The sequence below is a fragment of the Apus apus genome, chromosome 26 (genome assembly GCF_020740795.1).
Source record: "Apus apus isolate bApuApu2 chromosome 26, bApuApu2.pri.cur, whole genome shotgun sequence".
Lineage (NCBI taxonomy): Eukaryota > Metazoa > Chordata > Aves > Apodiformes > Apodidae > Apus > Apus apus.
The window spans coordinates 3,692,850-3,703,993 of NC_067307.1; the positions used below are offsets into that span (position 1 = coordinate 3,692,850).

General features: G+C 53.2%; 2 protein-coding genes across 3 annotated transcripts in view; both read left to right on the forward strand.

Moving 5' to 3' along the window:
- The window catches only part of ADAM9 (ADAM metallopeptidase domain 9), a 30,926-nt gene extending 28,296 nt beyond the window's left edge, over positions 1-2,630 (forward strand). For both annotated transcript variants that reach the window (XM_051640835.1, XM_051640834.1), the window contains exon 22: positions 637-2,630. In XM_051640835.1, coding sequence (XP_051496795.1) covers positions 637-751 — 115 coding nt within the window. In that variant the 3' untranslated portion in view covers positions 752-2,630. The remainder of the gene's footprint in view (positions 1-636) is intronic.
- On the forward strand, positions 2,382-11,108 carry LOC127394656 (disintegrin and metalloproteinase domain-containing protein 2-like). Its single transcript, XM_051640752.1, has 20 exons — positions 2,382-2,751; positions 2,843-2,907; positions 3,170-3,231; positions 3,595-3,673; positions 3,805-3,881; positions 3,994-4,156; positions 4,555-4,620; positions 4,885-4,956; positions 5,926-6,092; positions 6,492-6,573; positions 6,747-6,883; positions 7,251-7,437; positions 7,693-7,782; positions 8,120-8,318; positions 8,674-8,782; positions 9,082-9,265; positions 9,594-9,674; positions 10,289-10,406; positions 10,522-10,672; positions 10,931-11,108. Exons 1-20 carry the CDS (start codon positions 2,382-2,384, stop codon positions 11,106-11,108), a joined length of 2,637 nt encoding a protein of 878 aa, XP_051496712.1.
- The last annotated feature ends 36 nt before the right edge of the window (positions 11,109-11,144 follow it).

Sequence of the window (11,144 nt, forward strand, 5' to 3'; positions counted from 1 at the left end):
GGAGAGAAGTTTCTCCTTCATTTCACCCCATGGAACTGAAGTGCTATTACCCATCACATTCATTTTACATGCTGCCAGGGCTGTGTGTTGATTAACAGGCTTCAGAAAGCTTTTCTGGGGCCCGATTACCCCTGTGTACAGGTGAATAAAAGGCCTCTCAAAATAGGTAGTTTGAAAAGAAGTTACTCAAAACTCTTGTCATTTTGCTGATTTGTGAACGTTATTGCCAAGTGCAGGATCATTTCTCATTAACTTTGAATAGAAACTTTTCCTTTGTTTTTCATTTTACTTTTTGATTGTATTTCTGTGCCATCAAACAGGCGTGTCCAGAAAGCACCAGGTATCAAGAGGGAACACTTGGAAGTAGCTTGTGTTGGTGGGAAACTCAGGGGGATCTTTACACTATTTGGGGAAAAACAGTGTGTTAAAGAGGGGTTCCCAGAGGATTTCAGGCAGTGGAAGGCAAGGTCTAAGCATGGCTTGTTTGACTCAAGGCCTCAGCCTGGAGGATGAGGTGGTGAGGAGCAGCGTGGCTGGCTGGGGGTCCCGCAGTGGCCACGGGGCTGGTGCCAGGGGGAGGGATGTGTGTTGGATGTGGTCACCTGGGCTGACAACAGCTTCTCTGTCCCCTCACAGGCCACCGCCCCCGCTGCAGAAGTGTGTGCCTCAGGGACCTCCTCCAGCACAGCAAAAATGTTTACCTCAGGGACAGTATTTTCCTTCTCGACCGGCACCTTTGCCTCCCAAATAGCTTTTGGCTTCTTTGGGGCCTTCCTGTGAGCTGACCTGTCCACTGAGACAGAGCTGAGGCTGCAGTTGTCCTCCTTGCATTGAGCAGCCTGTGGTAATCCCGGGAATCCTTCCTTCTGCAGCCTAGGATAAGGCAAATGAGATAGTGAAACGAGGAATGTAAAACTTCAAACTAAATACCTCTACCAGAGCTACAGGAGCTGGAAACATCTGTTCTTAGAGCTGTCTGAGGATTGTGGCTTTGTGACCTGCAGCCTGGCGTGGAGCAGCCTGCAGTGACATCCTCTTGTGAGCACAACTTGGAAGTTGCTTTTGGTTCCCCCATTCCTGCCATGAGCCCTGACAAGGAAATTGTCTGATTTGTTGCCATCTTTCTAAGCGTACAGTGAAGATCTGAAGTGACCCAAACTGTTTCCAAAACAAGGAAATCTGGCCAAATAACTTCAAATTATTCTGCATGGACTGGAAAGAGTTTACCATTTCCAAATTAATGGCATAAGTGAAATAAGGTATCAGTGTACTTTTTCAGAGGAAGAGAAATACATTGTAAACATGTTTATGCATGTATATATGTTTATTGATGTGTAATAATGCACTTGAATTCTTACTTCCATGCTGACTGACACTAAGCTGTGCTACATGAGCACTGATTTTAATGGTTTTAAATTAGTAATTGTGAGTTGCTAAATGAGAATCCTGTACTAATTTCCACTAATAATATCATGCCTAGGCAATGAAACTAAAGGTACGAAGCCGTGGCCATATTTTGGTTTTAAAAAAATGGGTTTCTCTTGGGTTTTAATTTGGGTCTAAGGACTGAGCAACAGTCCCTGCAGGATGCTGAGGGGCAAGAAGTGTCTGGTGAGACCAGCTGAGCTTCGCTGAGCACTTTAAACAGGAACCTGGTGACTAATGTGACCCATGTGCCTGATCCCCAAGCCTTTTTAGTGTCAGTTAGGATGGGCCTGGACCCTTTCCTGCACCACTGACTAAACTAGACCTTGCACCCCTTTCTGAAAAGGGGTGTTTAGCATTTGATGTTCTGGCTGGTCAGGAAGGTCTGTCACCATGGTACTGCTGGGCCCTGGGTGGAAACAGGACCCTGGTGGTCACAGAAAGAAATCTGTTACACAGACTTGCTAAAAGTGAAATAAGTACTGAATAATAAGTGCTTGGCTTTTTCACTTTGTGCTCGCCACCGAGTACAAACACAACCTGTAAAATCCCCCATCATATTGCAAAAAACCCCAACCTTTTCCTCTGTAAATACATATATAAATATATATATATAGTGTTTGCATTTGCAGTAATAAATACTTGAACTCCTGTGGTTTCCCATAAACTTAGACTAAGCTGTATAACATTATTAAAATATGTAAAACGTCCTAGAATATCACCAGACGTTCTTGTGGGGGTCTTATCTTTATTCTGAGATAACAACTTCCTCATTTTTGTTGTGTTTGCTCAGCTGGGGCTGTCTGTCCATCTGTCTGTCTGTCTGCAGCTGGGCCAGGCAGATGTGCTGGGAGCTGCTCCCCACGGCTGGAGCGGGGCTGGAAACATCCGGGAGTGGGATGTACTGAACTGTATGTGTGAACTCAAACTGTGCTGAATATGGTGCCTTTTACTAGATGCCGCGTTCTGGTCCCCGCAGCGCCCCGGGCTGCGGGGCGGCCGGTTGGGCAGCGATCCTGCGGGCAGGGCAGGGCTCCCGTTTGACGCCGCTGACGGTGCCGCTGGAGCCTGCGCTGCTCCCCCGGGTCGCTCTGGAGAAAGCGGAGGCGAATTCCGTGTCCCGCACGCGTGTACACCCGCAAGGGCTGTTCCCCGACCCCCTTTGTAAGCACCAGACGAGCAATAAAGCTGCCGGTTTTGTACGAGCCGCTCTCCTCGCCTCTGCTTTGCGGGCGGGCGGGGCCGAACGGGCGCGGCGGGGCCGTTACCGGCCGCGGGTGGGGATGGAGCCGCGTCCGGAGCTGCTCCTGCTGCTGCTGCTGCTGCGTGAGTCCGGCCGGGACCCCCCCGGTTTCCCCCCGGTGCCCCCTGCCCCTGGGGCCGGGCTCGGCACCGCGCCCGTCTCTCTCCCCTCCAGGCTCACCGGTGCTGGCCCAGATCACGGTCCCGCTGCAGCTGCCCGGGAACGCGACGGGAGAGGCGGTACCGCGGGGGGCACATGGCTGCGGGGGGTGCAGGGGTCCCGGGTGGTGCGGGCAGACCGGGCTCTGCAGCCGCAGGGAGGTTTGGGGGATACAGATGTGCTGGCAGCTGTAGCGCGGGCCCCTCGGTCAGGGGCAGTGCCGACTCCCGGGGGGAGCACCGAGCTCGGGGCCCGGCCCTCGGTGTTTGCAGTTGCCCTCAGAGCACGCTTTTCCAAAGTCTGTTCCTGATTCTCCCTCTCTCTGCCTTTCTCACACACAAGGACACGGTGTCCTACGTCCTCAGGATCGAGGGGAAGCCGTACACCATCCACCTGCAGCAGCAGTAAGTTGGCCCTGGTGTTGCCTCCTCTGACCGCTGCCCTGTTCCCAGCACGGGCCTTGATGCTGCCCCTGCTTCCCGTGGGCTCTTTCAGCCTCTGCAGCTGCTGGGATCGTGTCCTGCTGCAGGCACATCCCAGAGCCCACAGGTGAGGTGTGTGTGCCATGTGCCCGAGTGCTGCGGGGTGGCAGAGGCTGGAGGAGGGTTTGAGGGAGGCTCACACCCGTGAGCCTTGGTGCCAGCAGGTTCTGGGTCCACCAGAAGCTCTGGCATCAGCACTGGGACAGCACAGGCTGCAGGAATAAGCTCGAGAACCTGGGAAAAGCGACGATTCTAAGTGCTTCACTTTACACCTTTCTCTTGCAGTGTCTTTTTATCTGATGATTTCAGGATTTATGTGTCTAATGAAAAGGAGTCTTTGCACTCTAATTCAGCCCGTATGAAGGTAACCCTGGGTTGCTTTGGGGTTTGTGCTGCAGGTAGAGCTGCTGCCCAGTGTTCAGCTCTTTGGGGACTGGGTGGGGGAGCTGCCTTTGCAGCCAGGGAAGGGGCTCCTGGTGCTCTGTCGTGGTGCAGGCAGGCTGCCACTACCGGGGGTACATCGAGGGCTTCCCCAGCTCGGCAGTGACCCTCAGCACCTGCTCGGGGCTCAGGTAACCCCCCGCCCCCCCGCGCTGCCCGGCCCCTGGTGCCGCGGGGGAGCCCGGGGCCCCGCTCCCAGCCCTCGGCTGCCGCTGGCACGTGTCCCGTGTGGTGGCCTTGCAGGGGCTTGCTGCAGTTTGAGAACGTCAGCTACGGGATCGAGCCCCGGGCTGCTTCTCCTGCCTTCGAGCACTTTGTGTATCGAGTGAGTGAGGAGCAGGCGGCAGGTTCCCTGCTGGCCAACAGCCCCACTGCCAGGGGGCTGGGCGGGCTGGCACTGGAGGAGGTGGCCAAGAAAGCTCCTGGAGCTGACCAGGTGAGTGGTGCCTGTTCTGGTGGTGCTGCTGCTGTCCCTGTCACCCCAGGAGGGTCTGCTTCTGCAGGAAGCTTTGTCCAGGGTCTGGGCAGACAGAGATGGGGGTGCAGGAGGGCCAGTGCTTGTGCTGGGGTGTCACCTGCATCGTTGCTCATCAGGTGCCCACGAGAGGCACCGCCAAGGCAGAATGGCTTCTGAAAATAAGTCAGAAATGGCTATGCTGGAATGGCTTCTTACCTTGTGCTGATTTGAAGATAGTGTTGAAGTGTTGGTTTTGAATGGGTGCTGGAGTAGTGCAGCAAACCTGAGGAATAAGGTGACTATGGAACATAGAAATAAACACCACTGGAGACCATTTTCTTTTTCAGCACCTCTCAGCTGAAGCACAATCTCCCAAGTACTTCAAAGTGTACGTTGTTCTGGACAATGCTTTGGTAAGTCAGTGAAGTCCTTTTCTCCTTGTGTTTGCCTGACTTCTGTGAGCACAGAAATGTTGCTGTTTCCCAGCTTTTATATGTATTTGTTTCCCTCTTTGGAAAGTGACACGTACTGTGGATTTTGTATGAAGGAAATAATGAAATGGACAGCTTGTGTTTTCGGGATTGGAAGTTGACAATCATGTCAGCATTTCGACATTGTTCTGCTTCATCCTGGTAAATGCCTTGTCTGCTCTTACATCCTCCTGGGTTATTTTTCAGTACAACTATATGGGTTCAGACACAAATGCTGCAACACAGAAGATAATCCAGGTCTTCAATTTGGTCAACAGCGTAAGTTTTGAAGTCTGGTTTATATTGTAGTAAGATGATGGAGGGGCTGATGTTAGTTATGGCCACCAATTTCCTGGCTACTTGTGGTTTTAGGAGGAGGTTATGTAAAAAATTCCAGGTGTTGGTTCACGATGTTCTGGCTGTGATGGCTGGGCAGGGCCTGGCAGGAGCTCCTGGCTTCTTGGCAGCAACTTGATCAGAGCTGGACAAGGGGTTTGGTCCCAGTGGGCCAATAGAAAGGTTTGACTTAGCAATTGTGAACTGTTGTGACGCTGTAGGGAAGCTGCTTGGGGTGAGTCTTGAACTGCCCCAAGTCACTCTCAAGGGATGTTCAGTTCAAAAGAAAGGAGCAGGAATTGGCAGGACCTGACCCCTGCCCCCTCATTTCCATTTCACAGCACAACTGCACCAGGGCCGTGGAGTAAACTGTCTGGCTTTTACAGCCTGTGGAGTGTTTCACAGGAGGTTTTCTGTAGATGTGTGAATCTGCTGCAGATTAGCATCCTTCTATTTGTGGTGGCAATGTCTCACATGGATGTACAAAAATGCTGCAGTTTTCCTTGAGGCAGCCGAAGTCCAAAGTTTTGAGGCTTTGTGGGTTTTTCCCCTCTCTGTGCTGCAGTTCTTGTCCCACTGATGAGGGACACAATAATGTGTCCACTCAAGTGCTTATAAGCAAATTCTCATCCTCTTCTTCCCTCCACTGGTGGTGTTATGGTCCATAACATTATCCATAACGACAAGTTATTCACAAAACCCCTAAATCCTTCATGTGCAGTTATGAGGCTTTGCTCTTGTACCTCTTGGTGTATCTTATATTTTTTTTAGGTTAATTCATTCTGCTTTGTCATCCAGATGTCAGTCAGCAGCTGGCTTTTCCTGCATGATGTAGTGTGTAGAGAGCTGCAGTTCTGCTCAGAAGGAACAGCACAGAACACTGAGCAGGCATTTCCTCTGTTACACTTTCAGATGTTTAATCCTCTTAATGTTACTGTTGTGCTGACCTCCCTGGAGCTGTGGACGAAAGAAAATAAAATCTCAACAGAAGGGGCAGCAGATGACCTTCTACAGCGATTTTTAGAGTGGAAACAGTCACATCTCACTCCGCAGTCGTATGACATAGCTCATCTCTTGGTGTAAGATAAAGGTTTCCCTACTTGTTAGGGGTTACATGCTGGAAATCAGTTAAACCAGTGAAGGTAGAACTGTAAAGATTGCCATGAAAAAAAGTATTTATTTTTTTTAAAGAAACATATTTCTTACATATTTCTGAGTCCCTTAATATTCTGAAAGTATTTCTTCCAAGACTTAGGTTCTAGCCTTTCAGTGGTGTGAGGGTTTGGGCCAGAGGTTTGGCAGCTGCCCTGGCACGGGGATGGCCACAGCACCAGTCCCTGCCTGGCACTTGCCACAGACCCTGCCAGCAGCTCCCGTGGGCTGGTGGGAACACCAGGGACAGGGGAACAGTTGGGGGGACCAGGGGGGCACTCAGGCTGTCCCAGGCTGGGCGGCCAGCGAGCGTGTCTGTGTTTCAGGTACAGGGACCCGGCAGCGTTCCTGGGAGCAGCGGCTCTGGGGAAGGCGTGTCAGAGGGATGCTGCGGGTGCAGTGGCCGTGGTATGGTGCTGCCTGTCCCCTGCCTGTCCCCTGCCTGTCCCCACCAGCTGACATGTCCGTGGAGCTGCAGCTGGCCCACGGGTGACAGGGACAGGCAGGAGCACCCAGGGCTGGAGCCGGGGTCTCAGCAGGGAAGGCGCAGCCACAGCAGCCCTGCTCTCTCCTGCCTGCAGTTCCAAGGGGCCGTGACGCTGGAGTCCTTCTCCGTCGTCCTGGCGCAGCTGCTGGGACGCAGCCTGGGCATGAGCCCCGACGGCTCCCGGGAGTGCGGCTGCCCCGGGCGCGTCTGCGTCATGAGCCCCGAGGCGCTGTGAGTCGGGGGGTCCATCCCTGCCAGGGGCTGCCCGGGGGCTGCAGGGGCCGGGGCGGGTGGGCAGGGGGTGCTGGGGGTAGCGGGGACCCGGCAGCTGCCAGGTCAGTCCTGTGGCCATGGCAAGTGCTGCCTGGCTCATGCAACCACGTGTCACCCAGCCAGCACTGCAGAGGCATGGCAGGGATGGTAGTGGGGTGTCCTCTCATCAGAGGTGTCCTCAAGGGGTGTCATCCTGTTGCAAAAATCACGACAAATCAGAAACATCTGCACCTTGTGCCAGCATCAGAACAAGGTGCGCAGAGATGTTTGAGAAGGGACAGCGGCAGGTGTGTCAACACAGGTATGGATCATTGCTTTCTTTCAGACGATTTAGTGGGGCAAAAGCCTTCAGCAACTGCAGCATCAGGGACTTTGAAGCCTTCCTGAGGCACGGGGGAGCCACCTGCCTTTTCAATAGACCTCTCTGGCCCCAGCTGTCCCACCCGAGAGCGGCCACCTGCGGCAACGGCGTGGTGGAGCCCGGCGAGCAGTGCGACTGCGGGACCCCCCAGGTGGGGCTGCAGGAGGGCTGAAGGCTTGAGGCGGAGGGCACAGCTGGAGGAGAGGACAGCCCAGGAAGGGTCATGTCAGCTTCTAGATCGTTTCCATGATGGCATCGATCTGACGGCAGCTTTGCCCGCTTTCTTCTACTAGATGTTGGCCAAGTGCAGATTTCTGGGGAGAAGAGGGAAGAGGAGAACCTCTGAGGGTAGAAAGCTCTGGGAGCACAAGGAAGTAGAATAATGGGGTTTTCAATGTGTCCCCAGGCATGCTTGAAGGACAAATGTTGTACTAACACCTGTCAGTTTAAGCCGGGAGTGAAATGTTCCTCTGGATTATGCTGTAATGAATGTCAGGTAAGGCACGTTTTTGTAATTATCACAAGATCATGGTTTGTTTTTGGAGAAATGGTACGTCCCCATGCTGAGGGATGGAGAGAAACCTTCTGTTGTGCAGTCAGAGATGTTCCAAGGGTTGGGCTTTCCAGCTCTGAAACCTCTGGGAAAAATATTTCTTAGGAAGACTGTGTTGGGCAGTGTAACGTGTGTGGTGAGCCGAGTGCCACAGAGGGGGTCCCGAGGGACCGGGGACATGTGTCAGGACAGTGTCAGGAGGGGCTGTGTGGGGCTGGAGAGAGGACGTGCTGGTGGGTGTGCAGGGCTGGGGAAGAGCCCTGTCTGCCTCCTCTGCCAGTTCAAGCCCAAGAACTCCCTGTGCCGCCCCCCGGCCGACCTGCAGTGTGACCTGCCTGAGTTCTGCAACGGCTCCTCGGCGTCCTGCCCCCCCGACCTGTACGTGCAGGACGGGCACAACTGCGAGCACAGCAGCGGGTACTGCTACCAGGGACGCTGCCGCTCTCCAGACCTGCAGTGCCGGCAGATCTACGGGAAAGGTACCGGGATGCTCTGGTTGTGCTGGTGCTGCTGGTCCTGGCCAGCACCCGGGAGGTGGCCACAGATGTTCAGTTTGTGTCTTTACTCGTTAAGGCACCAATCTCAGGTCAGTCTTGCTGTGTTTTTCTAGCCTGGTTTTGGAGGACACAAGGGTTTGTGGTTGGTTGGTAACTTGTTTCTGACACTCAGGACTGCTGAGGGTTTGGCAGTTCAGGGGCAGATATTTTCTGTAATTAGTGAACACAATCTACGTTCTGCTGTGAACAGGATGAAGAATTAAGACATTATTGAATACCATGATATGTCCCTTTATTTTCCTTTAAGTTATAATGAATATTATTGCTAAACTTGTAGATTCAAAAAACGCTCCTGTGGCTTGTTACGAGGAACTCAATAGTCATGGGGACAGATTTGGACACTGCGGGTTCCAGCCCAGACAAGGCTTTAAGTCCTGTGCTTGGAGGTATGCTCTAGGGAAAGGGCTCTTGATCCACTAAAAATGCATATTTAACTGGGGCTTTACCATCAGAGAAAGTATCAAGACTCCAGCTGACAGTGAGATTTGTGAAACAATAAATAGGATTATCTGTGTGTTCTCCTCTTAGCAGTATAGTGTCTCTCCATAAGTCACAGGCCATTTCTAGAACTTCCCAGTCTTGTTAATGTTTCTTACTGTGCACGACTCCAGATTTGTGTTGTGCAGTTTAATGTTTCTGGTGTTTCATCAGGTTGCAGCACATCCCATGCAAATTGATTTTGTAGGCATCTGAGATGCGGGAAGTTAATCTGCACGTACCCGTACAGCACTCCATTTCCATCAGATGCTGCTGCTGTTCTTTATGTCCGAGTGCACGAGGATTTATGTGTATCTTTGGATTATTTGAACACACCAGCAAGGCTGGATCCTCTTCTGGTTCCGCCAGGTACAAAGTGTGGCTCTGAGAAGGTGAGAAAACATTTTACAATCATCTAAAATGCCAGATGTATGTTGTAAATACTATCCAGGGCTTTAGAACTACTTGCTCCTTTGCAGCATAAGTGTGCTTAATATTTACAAACACTGTAAAAAGAAGCAAACATGACATGAAAGGTTTGGCATGGTTTGAGCATCAGGTGTAACCCAACCCTAAGGCAGGAACTGTAGGTTTGAAAAACACTGTTACTGTTTTCCTAAAAGCAGAGCATTTTCACTGCCGTTTGGGATACAAGGCTGATGGGCTGAGTGCTGTGAAGGTAAAGCAATTCTGAACTGGAACTGCTGGGGTTTTCCCTAGGTGTGTATGAACAACACTTGTCAACCACTCTCTGTCCTGGGATATGACTGTGACAGTGAAGTGCAGTGCCATGGCCATGGAGTAAGTCACTCCCACACGTGGGGGCTCTGGGGGGAAGGTGGCTTTGTTGTGAAAATTTGCTGTGTCTTGTCTAGGAACTGGTCAAAACCCCATTTTAGATGATACTGTACAAAATCCTGACCTTATCAGCTAATACAGGGAGTGAAACTATTTAAACTATGGGTCCTAAAATCAGTATCAAAATATAATGACAGGTTTTGTTCACTGAAATGGGGAACTTGATGGTTTGATTTATGGAGGGGGAGGAAAAACAAAAAGCAAGCAAAATGGAAGGAACCCAGAACTGAGGGCAGTGGAGCCAGTGAGGTAAAACATGCTGGGTGGTTGTAGGGAGCAGTGGAGCCTCAGAGGGCTGCCAGGCTCCCCAGAGCCCGTGCTGGTAACCAGGACAAGCCACTCCTGTTTGGAGGATGTTGTTCCATGTCTCCAGGCCATTAGAGCCTGCATTTTATGGTGTGTCCTTGTCTGAAATGCTTCTAAAATTGCCAGAGAGCAATAAGTGCATAGAGCCTTGTCCCAGCCCCAGTGGCAGCAATGACTGCTGCTGCTCTGGGCAGGGGAGTCCATCGTATGAATTCACAGCAAACCTTTACTGCCCGCCCCGGGCTTTCCAGGTGTGCAATAATAAGGGACACTGCCACTGCCACCCTGGCTGGAAGCCCCCCGACTGCCTGCAGAAGGGGTCCCCCCTGGGGGGGAGCATCGACAGCGGCCTCCAGGTGCCGGACAGTGGTGAGTAACCGTGGTGGAGGTGGGCATGGGCCCTGGGCTGGGGGCATTGGGGCTGGAGTCCCTAGCGTGGGCAGGGAGGGTGGCCCCTGGACCCCTGCCTGCTGTCTCTCGCCAGGTCTTCCCAAGCAGCGGTTGCTGTGGGACAGGACGCTGGCCTGGCCGGTGCTGTACTCCTGCCTCCTTCTCCTCATCCTGGCTGTGGCCACCAGCCTCATCCTCTGGTGGCAGGGCTGGTGCTGCAGGTGGCTGCCCCCGAGCACGGAGGGGTAAGTGGGGGCCCCTGCAATGCAGGATCCCCAGGGGGGACAGGAGGTATGGGAGAGGGCCATGGTGGTCCCTAGGGAGGACGGGGGCCAAGTTGATCCCCGAGGCTGAGGTCACTCCTGGGGCTGGGGTGATGCCCTCAGGGGGTGGATATAGAGTGATGCCTGGGGTGGGATGAGGTGATTCCCGGGGCTGAGGTGATGTCCCTGGGGAGTGTGAGGTGCCCCCCGGGGCTGAGGCAAGGCTCTGTCTCTGCACAGCTCTGCCACCCAGGAGGACGGAGACGGCTCGGAGCCTGATCCGGAGTTCGATCCGGAGTATGATCTGGCGTCTGATCTGGAGCCTGATCTGGAGTCTGATCCGGAGCCTGATCTGGAGTCTGATGCGGAGCCTGGACCAGACCTTGTCTCGGAGCCGGGGCCGCCGCGCGGGCGCTAATAAAGGCGTTGGGCGGAGCCGCGTGGCCGGCCCCTG